Source organism: Bos indicus, chromosome 25 (genome assembly GCF_029378745.1).
Source record: "Bos indicus isolate NIAB-ARS_2022 breed Sahiwal x Tharparkar chromosome 25, NIAB-ARS_B.indTharparkar_mat_pri_1.0, whole genome shotgun sequence".
NCBI classification, from domain to species: domain Eukaryota; kingdom Metazoa; phylum Chordata; class Mammalia; order Artiodactyla; family Bovidae; genus Bos; species Bos indicus.
Window position 1 is genome coordinate 23,674,397 of NC_091784.1, and position 13,665 is coordinate 23,688,061.

The window sequence follows — 13,665 nt, forward strand, 5'->3', positions numbered from 1 at the left end:
TGTGGTTTTTCCATTAGTCATGTACAGATGTAAGACCTGGGCCATAAAGAAGGCGAGAACCAAAGAATCGATACTTTTGAACTATGGAGCTGGACAAGACTCTTGAGAGTCCCTTGGACAGCAAGGAGATCCAATCAGTCAATACTAAAGGAAATCAACCCTGAATAATATTGGAAGAACTGATGCTGAAGCTGAAGCTCCAATACTTTGGCCACCTGATGTGAAGAGCCAACTCACTGGAAGAGAAGACAGGAGAAGGGGGTGACAGAAGATGAGATGGTTGGATGGCATCACCGACTCAATGGATATGAGTTTGAGGGAAACTCTGGGAGACAGTGAAGGACAGGGAAGCCTGGTGTGCTGCAGTCCATGGGGTCGCAAAGAGTTGGACACAACTTAGTGACTGAACAACAACTAAATGAATTACTTACATAAAAATTAAATAATTTGTTTAAAACTGATAAGTTGGGCAATTGGATATACCCATATTTCAAAATTTCATATACATATGTATAGAATTTCATATATATTCTTTTTTTTAGTGTACTACTTTCTGTTTTGGATAGGGTTCTAGATCTGGGAGAGTAAAACATTTCCCTGAGAGTTCTCAAATACAGATCTACTTTCATGAGGCTTTGGAGTTTGAGTTGATTATACGTATGGTCTAGAAATCCTTAAGATGAGAAAGTTTAGTTTAAAATTGCCCTGGACTGGCAATACTCTCTGGGAGACTGACTCCTAATTCCAAGAAGGCCCACAGATAAAGTTCCTCTTAAAATAAGCTCATGATACAAAACTGCAGAACAGTCCACCATAAAGGAGAAACAGTCTACCATAAAGGAAACTCTCCCAGAAAATTTAAGAAAACAAAATGAACAAAGACTTAAGCATACATAAATGACTGAAAACATTAAAAAAGAATAATGCAATATCAAAAAGGGCAGGCTTGAAGAATTAGAACTTTAAAATGAAAAATATAGTCAGTGGAACTCAAAACTCGATGTTAATTAAACATCAGATCATACACAGTGAAAGAGAGAATCAGTGAACCAGAACTTAGATCTTAGGAAACTACCTTATGGTAGGTAGCTTCATAGTAGGTAAGATAGTTTCCTAACTATCTTAGGGAACTAGAAGTTAACATAAAGAGAGGAGGAGAAAATATTTTCATATGTTTTCACCATTTGACTTTTCCACAAGCCATGGTGTGGAAGTTCAGAGAAGAGACATCAGCCCATAATGCACCAGTTCAGACACCCAAAATGAAAGTGAAAGTGAAGTTGTGTCTGACTCTTTGGACTGTAGACCCATGGACTGTAGCCCACTAAGCTCCTCTGTCCATGGGATTCTCCAGGCAAGAATACTGGAGTGGGTTGCCATTTCCTTCTCCAAACTGCTAGTCAAATTTATATCCAATAAGGAGCCAGCAGCTGAGAGCTAGATTAGACCAGATATGAATGACAATGGCAAAGCTACAACTCTCTGAACAAGAAAAAGCCAATGTGAGACTTTTACCAGAAGCATTTGTGTGGTTACCATCTTTTTAAATGCAAAGGCTATGGCATGACTTCAGTATTAATTCTTACCCACTGTACTATTTTCAACAAGTCGTTTTGCTGCAAATTGTCCAAAGTTTCCTATCTTGAAAAGTGAATTATAGCGTAACCTGAATAAACCAAACTATCCAGTCCTAATGCCAGTTTTGGAAAATGGTGAATAATAAGAGGAGGAAAAGTTTCAGGCCATGATTCTAAGAGTCACCAAAGACTTGTTTCTTTACCACCTCAAATAACATTTGGAATAAACATCTATTTTCGTAGATAAATGCATAGAGAATAAGATCACTTAACCACCTAGCCTGGAATTTAATTTATGAGATACAAATTTTATATTTCTCCCCAAGTGAGAAACCAATTGTCCTAGCAACATCTTAAAACTAATCCTTCCCTTTCTTATGGACATATTATGACCCCATTACTATATATCCAACCCTTAAACATAATAGCATTCATTCTAGAAAATCTATACGATTCTGTTGTTGTGCTTGCTCTGCATTATTTTAATGTCTATAACTTTTATGATATGTTTTTCTATAGTTTTCTCCCTTTATCTCCCCCCATTCTTTATTTTATTTATTTTTAGTTGGAGGACAATTGCTTTACAATGTTGTATTAGTTTCTGCCATACATCAACATGAATCAGCCATAGGTATACCTATTAAAATCTTTGTTTTAAATAAGCTTAGACATTTTAATCAAGTTTTGTAAAAAAAAAATCCTACTTGAATTTTTAAAATAATGTTCTGATTATAAAGCAATGTAGAGCCTTGGAAAACAAAGAAGGAAGAAGAAAATAGAAACCACCTTGAACATCATTCAGGGAATTCTAATAGGAATTATAGAAGACATTAAATAATTTGCAATATTTGACCTTTCATCCATCACTTGCAAAAACCAAAAGACTGATTTAAGTACACATTCATTAGGGAATTTTCCTACCTTGCACTGTTCTACTTTATTTCCAGCTTCATCCATCTCTTCCTTTAGGGTATCTATTTTTGATGGAAGCCCCTGAAAGTTGGTTCCTGAAGATTTGTGAGCCTGGTTCCACCTGCAGAAGCACAGGGGTAGGTATTATCTGAGAATCCACTCTATATACGCAATCTTATGGAGTCAAGGATCTAACAGAGACAGATTCCTTTCCCAAAACTGATTCTACCTGGGACAGGTGTCAGTACGTAGGATGCCAGCTTCTCTGGAGTTTATCCTCTAAGAAAGGAAAGTGAAAGTGACACAGCCTTCCCGCCGGGACCGGACTCTCATAGTGCTGGGAGGAGCTGTCTGCTCCGAGCGGAACTGACACGTCTTGTCTCACGCAAGCCCCACTGCTGGAGATCAGTCCATGGAACTTCTTCCTCTAGAGTTCAATCTTGGGATCGTTGCCATGAAACACCCCCTTGTGCTCTTTGATCTAGAATGTTCCCTGTGCCACTGGGGGTCAGCTGCTGCTCTTCAGGACCCCTTATAACACTGCCAACAACTGTCCTGACTTGTGACTACTTTTAGCAAGTGAAAGCCAGAACTTCAATCACGGAACTAGTAATCGATAGCAGTGAAAGCACTTTAAGAATTAAAATCACTTGTAAGGATTAATATTCCAAAGACAACAGCTACAGCAAATCTGAAACATAATGTGGAATGTTTACATTCCTTTCACAGAAAGTCAAAAGGACTCCCTTCCCCCAAATTATACAGCAATAGTCATGGCAGGGGGGCGGTGCATAGGGAATAACACTCTAAAACAACTTCTCTTTGGTTTTCAAGTGTGTTTTGACTTCTTTTTAAATATGGACATACCTGCTATTGTGGAAAGTTCTAGCACTTCAAATTTAAACATGGATGTTATATGGATGCAGATGAGAACCCATGTTAGCAACTTATCAAGCTTCCCAGATGACTGCATTGCCCTCAAAAGGCTCTGCTCCACTCTTTCATGCTCCTGATATGCTGCACTCCTCCACAACAAGGCTTCAGTAAATCTGCTGAAGCAAAGCTGGCAATGGAAAAAGCACTGACTTTGAAGTCTGATGGGCTCAAGTCTAAAGGTCAGCTCTGCCTTCATGAGCTGTGTGACCTTGGGCAATGGTCTAACCTCTCTGTGCCTCAGGTTGTCTCATCTGCAAAACTAAGAAAACAAATACCGTTTGCACGGCAGAACTGTCCTAAGCAACGAAGGAGAGAACAAACATATATGTATATGCGTGTGCACGTGATGGAGTCCCACTTGATATTAGCTGCTACCATTTTCCTCCAGGGAAAAACGACAGGAATAAGTAAAAGTAACAAGGAAATATTCATCTATTTCAGTTTCTCTGATCATTACATGAACAGAGCCATGAACGCAGGATGAAGAATCAGTGTTGAAATCTCCTATGGGATATGTGTGTTGCAGATGTAAATTCCGGGCAGGTAGGCATCTACAATATTGCTCAACCAACTCCAGCAAGAAGGACTCATAGCTTTGTTTAATTAACCATAAAAACATTCTTCCTTTTCTTCAGCAAAAATCTACCACTGGGCAGCCTGCACTGCCCGATCCTGGTTCTGGCCACAAGATTCTAATCCCACGTACACAGATGGCAAGATGATGATGGACTTTGCATTCAGAATCCTAGCCCTGCTGTTCACTGTGTCTCAGGGCCAAAGCGAGTCACAGACACGCCATGTGCAGGTGCCTCCTGTCTCCGCAATACAAGTCTCCTCTCAAAGTAGGAGATATCACAGAACCTCCTAACCCCCGTCCCCCGACAACCCTCACTGAAGGGTCTCTGCATTTAGCAGCAGCAGCAGAGTCTGATTCACAGTAAAGACCTACTTCATGTCTGTTGAAAACATGAACAGGCAAACTGATAGGGATTGGTGGGAGAATCGAAGAACTGACGTACCACATATGTGTATCTGGCACACGGCAAGCACCCGGGTAGGTGGTGGCAATTACCATTTTCACCACATGTTAATTCCTAGATGTCTCTTTTATCATCTCAACATTTATTATATCAGGATGTGTCTTACCAATTGATTTGTACATTTAATACAGTGGTGTTTCTATTTCATTTCCCTCTTGAAATCAGGTATTAAATCAGTCGTGCATCTGACACTCAATGACATCTTAGAAACAAGGAAACGCAGCCCTGTTACAGACTTTCTCAATCTGCGATAAAAGCATCTGACACATAGAAAGTCAGTAAATGGTGGCTGTGTCTCCATTTATTTGCCAAACAGAAATAACCACATCTATTTCACAAGAGCACAATGACGACTATTAACAAAGCAGGGCTCAGCAAAGCCACCTGTTTTGCAAATAAAGTTTTATTCAAACACAGCCTTGCTCATGCATTTATACAATGCCCAGGGCTACTTTTATGCTACAACAGCAGAGCTGAGTAGCCGGAACAGGGAGCATCCGGGCGGCAAAGCTGAAAACATTTATCTGGCCTTTTACAGAAAAAGCTTGTCAATCCCTGTATCGATACAAATGCCCTTACGGAAGGAGCTGAGGCTGGAGCCCGGAGCGCTAACAGACAGGTCACTTGACATCAGCCCTCTGGGATGGTTACTTGGTTTTACTTAGTTCCTCCCTGTTGAGCACAGCATTTCTTTCTTTCTATTTTTGAGTTAATAATATTGTATTTTGAATTATTTTCCCAGCTTTTCTGAATGTATCGCATGATGTTTTCTCTGATACAGTAAAACATTTGAGTATACAATAGATTACAAGGTCTGCAGTGATGAATTAAAGATAAAAGTGCTTTTTAATCTATTTGCAGACGCAGCTTCAGATATAGTTCTTCCTGTTTCTGGTTGTTGGCAGAACATAAGCAGTTTCTTACATGTTTTTAAAATTTACAGTCAGGCTCTTTCCCTTCATCTGGAAGGAAACTGAGTTCCCCTTTCCACAGTCCTTTCATCTTGTGGAAAAGAGACCACAGGAAAGTGCAGATGAGAAGAAGGTCAGAGGGGAAGAGAGGTTCGATAAAATGTTACAACTAAAAAATGAAACTAACTATGCTCTGAGAAGGAAGGACGATTTACTCCCTTCCTTGAGTCCTGTCTGTTCTCCACAAGCACGTGAAACGTGAAGGAACGCCTGTTCTAGGATGGAGTGGAGCACAGAATCCCTTGACTATGAAAAATAATCAAAACCACACGAGTGTATCTTGACACAGTGGGACCCTTCGCGGTTGCTAAGATCACAGATCTATTTATTCCTACACTCCACTACTCCAAGAGCAACGCTCTTAGTTTTTCTTAGAACTATCTCTTCTTCCCTGAATACACTTAGGTTTTTTTTTTTTTTTTTTCCTGTCTCCTTTCACTGTTGGTTGATTAACAGCAGGGTGTTCTAACACCGTCCCGCTGGGAGAATGAGGCCGGAAAGCAGGTGTCAGTGGGCTGTGACTTGGTCTGTGAGTCAGGTGTGTGAGTCTGCAGTGACTTTCGCTTTGTCCACCCAGCGGTCTTTGTCTGTATTGAGGAGGGGGGTGGTTGCTGGGGATGTCATGGAAGACAGCATTGTGGGTTATTTTTCCGCTTTATCTTACCTGGCTCTGACCGAGTCCCAGTCTAACACCAGTTTGGCGAGCTGCTTCCTCTGCTTCTGGATGTTGGGAATCTCAACCTGCAAAGAACACACCAATACACCACGTGGGACGAGCTCCAGGGTTTTCAGTTTAACATTTGAAAGTGTAGTCTTTATTTACAAATTTTTTTCTCTTTAGGCAAAGGATTTTGTACCCTCTGCTTACTACCCTTACTTCCAAAAAGAAGCGTAAATGTCAAAAGCACTGATTGTTAAAATTTCAGATACAAGTGAACCTTCCCCGTCCAGCCCCCACCGAAGCCCCCACTGAAGCCCCCACCTCTGCGATGCCGTACAGAGGGTCCACAATCTCCTTCTCGACAAAGACTTCGTGCTGAGAGAGTTCCAGAGCCAGCTGATTCTCAGCATCTCCACACGTCTCCAGCATCTTCCTTTAAAAAACAATATACCCCGACAACACACGTACATCCATTAAATCTGGCCCCCAAAACCCACACTAAGCCAGTTCCACACTCCCCACGATGGGAACACCTTAGGGCGCTACACAATAGAGCCTTAAAAATGTTATAAATTTATTAGGGTGTGAGTCCACAGGCTTGTTCTTTAAAATGAACAAGACTATCTTAGGTACACTGTGTGTGTGCATGGGTGGGATGTGTGTAAACAGTGAGGTGACAACTCACTGAAAGGTTAGGTCCTTGGATCAGGGGACGACCAAGAATTCTCAATATCTCTGAAAATCGTTTAAAACATACATCAAGTTCATTATTCTATTCTGTTTTTTTTTGTCTGCTAGAAAATAATAATAAAGTTCATTATACTGTATCTGTTTTCTGTCTTCACGGCCTAGGCAGTGCCCTTCAAAGAACGACAGAGAACTACAGGGCGCAGAACATGGCAGACCCTGGAAATGGGCTGAAAAGTCCAAAGGTCATACCCAGCTGGGAAAGGAGGGCCCGTGTTACAGCAGGAGAGAGAGCTGACAGGATCCAAGAACACTAGCCTCGTAAAGAAGCAGGTGGAAGGAAAGGTCAGCCTTCTCTTTTACAATGAAAACAGCTTTACTATTAGATTTTAAAACTATATAATACATGATCACTGTAAAAAAAAAAAAAAAAAAAGAGCCACATAATTCAGCAAAGGCCCTATTTTGAGAAGACCTCCACTGCCATTACGGTGATCATCTTTAAAGAAGTGACTCTTAAGGATTGGAAGAGACTGGACAGGGCCTTGGAAGAGACTGGTCAGGGCCTTCCAATAAGTCTGAGTCAACACCTGAACCAGGGAAGGGACTGAGCTCTTTATACCCAGGCTCAGCAGAATAAACACTGACCTATCAATTACTTCATCATCGGCCCTCTGTAGCGTCAATCCCTGCTTCTATTAAAAGAAAGATTCTCTAGCATCCCAGGGGCCTCCCCTGGCGCCTGAGCCATTCCCCTGGCAGATGGGCCATGCCACCATGCTCACGGTCCCTCTGGTCACACAGGAGGCCGCCCCCCCAGCCACCCACTTCCACCAACCCACAGGGCGCTCGGCTCTCTTTCTGATAGCAGTCAGTTCTTACCCCAGGAGAGAGTCTTCTAGCTGAGTTGATGCTTCCAGCATATTCTGAGCGAGAGCTGTCAGAGGGAGTTTTTTCTGGAAGGCAGAAGACAATGGGGTTTTGTTTTTTTCATTAGAGTTGACACCCGTTCTTAATTACCTGCGTCAGATCATCAGTCATTGGTTTCTCCTCCAGGTCCACTGCACAGGTAAGAGATACTTGTTTAGGTTTAGATCCTGGTCTCAAAGGTATCAATAGTCTGACTTAACCTCTGTGTTCGTTTCCTCATGCCTGGAAATTCGGGCTAACAGTACACGGGTCCTAGGGCTGTCTGTTGACTAAAGGAGATATATCAAGGTCAAGCAACCCCCCACATGGTAAGTACTTAGAAGATGTAAGCTGCTATTATTACTGTTGTTGTTGTCATTACTATAATTACTGATTAATCAAGAGCATACTATGTCCCATGCACTAGGGACATGGGACATAAGACACAGATCATGCCCTCTGATTATCATGGCAAATAAATGCCATGAACTGCTCAAATTTCAAAAACTGCTAGAATACTCATTCTTAAACTGGCTCTTACATTGGCTGTAATCATAAAGATTTTGCTTCAGTTAAAAATTTGAAAATACCAAGCTAAATATCCAAAAGAGATTTTTAAGGTTTTTAAGCATAAAACCATTCCTGTTCCTATCAGAGATTGGTTTTTCAGCTGGAAATGACCATAAGGGTCATCTGATTAATGTTCGCATAGTGTGGCTGGGAAATGGGAAGCCCAGGGCGCTTATGTGGCCTGACCAGGCACCCCGGTGAGGGCACGGAGCCAGACCTTAGTGCTGACGGCCGGAGCCCCGGTTCAGAGTCTGTCCACACCTGGCTGGTGGTTTATCTCAGAATATGGGCAGAAGATGCCAGGACAGCTGCATGCAGGTTGGTCATAACACCATAACCTGCTAACAAAAAATGCTTTCAATGCTGCAGTACCCCATGTCATTTTGCCTTCCAAGTAGGAACAGCACTCATGTTTAAAACCCAGGGTTCACCTTGCCGTGGCATAGCTCTGCCTCGACCTCACGCACGGCACCTGCCTTTCCTGCTTTCAAACGGGTCCACTCGATACACTTATAGAATTTCTCTGGAAGGCTATACAAGAAGCTCCTACTACTGGTGGTCCTGGAAAGGGGGACTGGGGGCCCCAGAACAGAGCTGGGAGAGACATCATGTTACGTTCACTTATTATGGATTTTGACCATGTAAATGGACATCTCATTCAAAATGGCATATTTAAATTTAAAAATAAATAACAATGGGGACTTCCCTGGCTGTCCAGTGCACTTCCATGCAGGGGTCATGGGTTCGATCCCTGGTCAGGGAACTAAGTTCCCACATGGGGCATGGTGCAGCAAAAATAAAACAAAATAACATAAAAAATAAATAAAAATAAATAACAAATATATTTATCCATCTCCCTTCCCTGTCAGGTTATTTTCAGATAAACAAACAACAGGCTTTATCTGCCCCACAGGAGACGCTTCTGGCTTCCACCTTTCTAGACTAGGAAGCTATAAGAAAACGGGCAGTACACTTGGATCACAACAGAGGATACTTTATACCTTTTGGTGATGCTGCCTTTCTAAGGGAACTTAATGTATGCTCAATGCAATAAGGAAGAGAAATACACTTTGTGCAACTCTAGATGGAGGTCTATGGGGAAACAAATCATAAAGAGAAGAGTTTACTTTGACAAGTATCATTCAAGTACCCAGCTGTAACTAAGCTGTGGTTTCCATGCCCTGACTCCCAAGCACAATAATCCCGTTTCCTAATGTCCAGATTACAGACCTTCTACTCATTGGACACTGGTTAATGAAGATGCTGTCTACTCACATCAGACGCCTCCACAGAGACGACTGAGGATGTCCTAATTTACAAAAGGCATGCCAGTTACACAAAAATAATTTCAGATCTAACATGTATGACCCACAATATAAGCTGAGAAGTTTGGATTGAGAAGGCCACCTGCTACGTCTCTCTTCCCTCCAATTCTTGCCTCTCTCCAAGTGTGTAAGCTTTCGATGGGGCCTGGGGGAGGCTGCTCTGGTATTTCCTCGAGCCTGAGAGACTGCTGTGATTTTCTCAACATGACTGACATCTGATGGCCACCTATTACCTGTCATTTCCTTGGTGACTCCTCTTCCCACGTGCAGACTGTAGACATTCTCAGAGCCTGTCTTGGGCACTTTGATTTGAGGTTGGAAAACGAAGGCTGAGACATTAGGTTTCAGAAATGAGGGTGATACACCTTTGCTCCTGCTGCCTGAAGAGGCCCATCACCTGACACTCTCTCTCCTTTACAGCTAGGCCACTGCCTCCTCCAGGAAGCCTCCCTTAACTACCCCTCTCCTCCTCTGGTGTCCATTCTTGGTCCTAGGCTGTGTCTCAAAGTAGACCAAAGGAACAAGAAGACAGCTCTGTGTGAAGGGCAATGACCTATAGCATGAATGGGAGGAAGCAGGAAATACTGAGACTGATAAGGAAAATTTGATCAGATTATGATGGGCTCAAGTCATCTTCCCCAGGTGGCTCAGTGGTAAAGAATCTTCCTGCAATACAGGAGATGCAGGTTTAATCCCTAGGTCAGGAAGATCCCCTGGAGAAGGAAATGGCAACACACTCCAGTATTCTTGTTTGGATAATCCCAGGGGCAGAGAAGCCTGGGGGGGCTACACTTCATAGGGTCTCAAAGAGTTGGACACAACTGAGTGACTGAACACACACATGTCCTCTAAAGAGCTTGGACTTTAGGATATTTTGTTAAAGCCACAGAGAAAATGGCCAATATTTTATAACAATTTTAAATGGACTGTAATCTATAAAAATATTAAATCATGAAACTAATACCATATTGTAAGCTCACTATACTTCAATTAAAAGGGAAAGAAAGCTTGAACTTTAACTGAGGCAATGAGAACCAGGCACTGTCCCGACACAACACTGCTGGCCTTATGGGATGCTTCCTTCTGTGGATCTATACCTTCAGACACTGCAGAATGCTTAGTATCTTGGTCCCTGCCCTCCAAATGTCAGGAGTGTCCCCCTGACCTTATGGCAACCAAAAAAGTCTCTACGCCCTTCTAAATATCAGGAGTGTAGTCCTGGTCCCTGTTGAGAATAATTAAGCTTAAGATTTTTTTTAATACAGAAGGATAACAGGATCAACTTTTCTGTTGTTTCTGTTTGTTTTTTGGCCTCTCTGCATGGAATGTGGGCTCTTAGTTTCCTGCTGCTGCTGCTACTGCTGCCAAGTCGCTTCAGTCGTGTCCGACTCTGTGCGACCCCATAGACAGCAGCCCACCAGGCTCCCCTGTCCCTGGGATTCTCCAGGCAAGAACACTGGAGTGGGTTGCCATTTCCTTCTCCAATGCATGACAGTGAAAAGTGAAAGTGAAGTTGCTCAGTCATGTCTGACTCCTAGTGATCCCATGAACTGCAGCCGACCAGGCTCCTCCGTCCACGGGATTTTCCAGGCAAGAGTACTGGAGTGGGGTGCCATGATCAAACCTGTGCCCTCTGCATTGGAAGTGCAGTCTTAACCCCTGGACCGCCAGGGAAGTCCAGGATCAATTTGTATTTGAGGAAACCAACTCTGGTGATCACACTGAAGAAAGGCTAGAAAAAGAAGGAAATTAAAGGCAGACAATGTAGCTCAAGAAGTGACTGAACAGTCCATATGAGAGGTAACTGGGTCTTGCATTTAGGCGAAGGTGGTAAAGATGGAGTGGAGGTGAGGAATTCAAGACATAGTCACAGACAGAATCACGGGACTTGCAAATCAAGCAGCTATGGGAGGGAGAGGACAAGACAAGCAGGAAAATAAGATAACCTGGTCTGCATAGTAGGGTGCATGGAATTCACAAGTCAACACAGAAGGAAGAATAGGTTATGCGTGCTCAAATAGATAACTAGGGGAGGCAGTATTTTGCTGATTGAAGATGGTTTACAAGAGCCAACAAGGTCCTACTTGTAGAGCACCAGGAACTCTGCTCACTGTTATATAGCAGCCTGGATGGGAGGTGAGTTTGGGGGAGAATGGATACATGTATATGTATGGCCGAGTCCCTTCGCTGTTCACCTGATCTATCACAACACTGTTAATCAGCTATACTCCAATACAAAATCAAAAGTTTAATTAAAAAACAAAAAAAGACAACATGGTTTACAGGTGCCTGAATAAACGCATTAGTTAGGAGCCATGAGGAGAGGAGGGGCCCCAAGGAGTATGAAGGCAAGAATAAGGAGATGAATGGAGGGAATGATATTAACAGGGGAGCAGAGCAGAGGCCATGGCAAGAAAATGTGAAGGAACAGTGGCGGCAGGACCAGTGAGTTGGGCCTGGTTCTGATGGCAAGCTGGCCAGAAACATGTGTAGGAGATATCAAAGGAGATGACACAGATCGTCTGCCATCAATTCTTATGCAATATCTACTGACAAATAAAACAATATGGGGAATCATAGCTTCCCTGAAAGCCATCGAAACTCCCACTTTATAGAGTCACATGGATTTCTAAGGGTCAGAGTACGCTCACAGGCTGGGAACTTGTAACACTAAGGAGGGAACTGCCTGATGAACAAAGATGCTGTGCTCTGCTCAAGGGATATGGGGACTGGGACGCTTTGAGCAAACGTACCCTGAAGTAGACATCGGATTATTTCCTAGAGCCCATTCTTCCTCCTGCCTATAACAGCATCCTAAATCCTGCTGAGGATCTATTCTGGTTTTGATGGAGCCTACAAGCTGGAGGTAAGACCACAGCCCAAACTCTGGGATGAGCCGTGATTAACTTAAGCTAACCAGCACGTCCCGTCTCCTCACCCAAACTCACCCCCACCCACCGTAACTGGTGGGGGTTGGGAGGAGTTTGTTCAGGAATGGAGAATGTGACCCAACGCACATCAGTGCAATGGGAAGGGACTTCTATCTGCGAATGGTATGCGAAAAAAGTTTCCTCACACCATTAAGGACACTACTGGAAGCCATGCTCTCTACTCCAGCTGGACATGCACAAAGAAGCAGGCAGCCCATGGAAGCTGCTGGTAGCCAGCCTGCACCATGAGGGATAAAGCAGACGCTGAAATAGCTAAGAGGAGAGAAGGAAAGAAACCGGGGTCCTGGTTACACCACTGAAAAGCTAGACCAAGCCCTACCTGCAGTCATCCCAACTACTGGACTTATGAGTAAGTCAGTTAATTCTACTTTCTCAGATAATTCAAGAGAGGCTTTCAGCTTTCTGCTGTCAAAGGATTTCTAATTGACGGTGCAATCTCTAAAGGGCTTCCCTTGTGGCTCAGCTGGTAAAGAATCTGCCTGCAATGTGGGAGACCTGGGTTCAATCCCTGGGTTGGGAAGATCCCCTGGAGAAGGGAAAGGCTACCCACTCCAGTATTCTGGCCTGGAGAATCCCATGGACTGTATATTCCAGGGGGTTGCAAAGAGTCGGACACGAGTGAGTGACTTTCACATTCACTTTCAATCTCTAAAAGCATCTGCAGAGAATTCAGTGTGAGCAGGGCCTTCAGCTCAGGGAAGCATGAAAGAATGCTGTGGTCAGGCACGAGTCACGAGCGTGAATGGCGATACAAGGTTCATGTCTGCAGCCAAACCTTCTGATGCCACTTGGGAAAAATCGCCTGATAAAGGGCAAGAAGCTTCTCAGGGACACGAGAATCAGGGCTCCGAGTCCCACCCGGTACTCACGTGTCTCCTCTCTGCGTCGGTGCCATGCTGGCCCTGGAAGCAGGCCATGAGACGCTTGTGGGAATGGTGACACATGGAGCGCACTGTGTCCAGGCGCCGCTCAATCTGAAAACACAAAGACGGATGAGTGGTTGGCAGGGCTCAGGAACCGGCTCAGCCTCTTCTCCTGCACTGTTTGCATGTAGGCAGGGAAAAGTGTCCTGCCATCGAATTTTTCAGCTCTCAGGTGTAAATGGAAAAGGTTCCCATGTACCTAC

The 13,665-nt window shown here is 43.6% G+C and overlaps 1 protein-coding gene across 6 annotated transcripts in view; it reads right to left on the reverse strand.

The window, feature by feature from the left end:
* The window catches only part of ARHGAP17 (Rho GTPase activating protein 17), a 100,050-nt gene that overhangs the window by 39,025 nt on the left and 47,360 nt on the right, over nucleotides 1-13,665 (reverse strand). For all 6 annotated transcript variants that reach the window (XR_011564050.1, XM_070779827.1, XM_070779830.1 and 3 more), the window contains 5 exons: nucleotides 13,409-13,513; nucleotides 7,667-7,740; nucleotides 6,419-6,530; nucleotides 6,101-6,177; nucleotides 2,499-2,610 (listed from right to left, as the gene is read on the reverse strand). Coding sequence is in view for 5 of the 6 variants with exons in the window: in XM_070779827.1 (XP_070635928.1) it covers nucleotides 2,499-2,610; nucleotides 6,101-6,177; nucleotides 6,419-6,530; nucleotides 7,667-7,740; nucleotides 13,409-13,513 (480 nt within the window). In the remaining variant the exon portion in view is untranslated. The remainder of the gene's footprint in view (nucleotides 1-2,498; nucleotides 2,611-6,100; nucleotides 6,178-6,418; nucleotides 6,531-7,666; nucleotides 7,741-13,408; nucleotides 13,514-13,665) is intronic.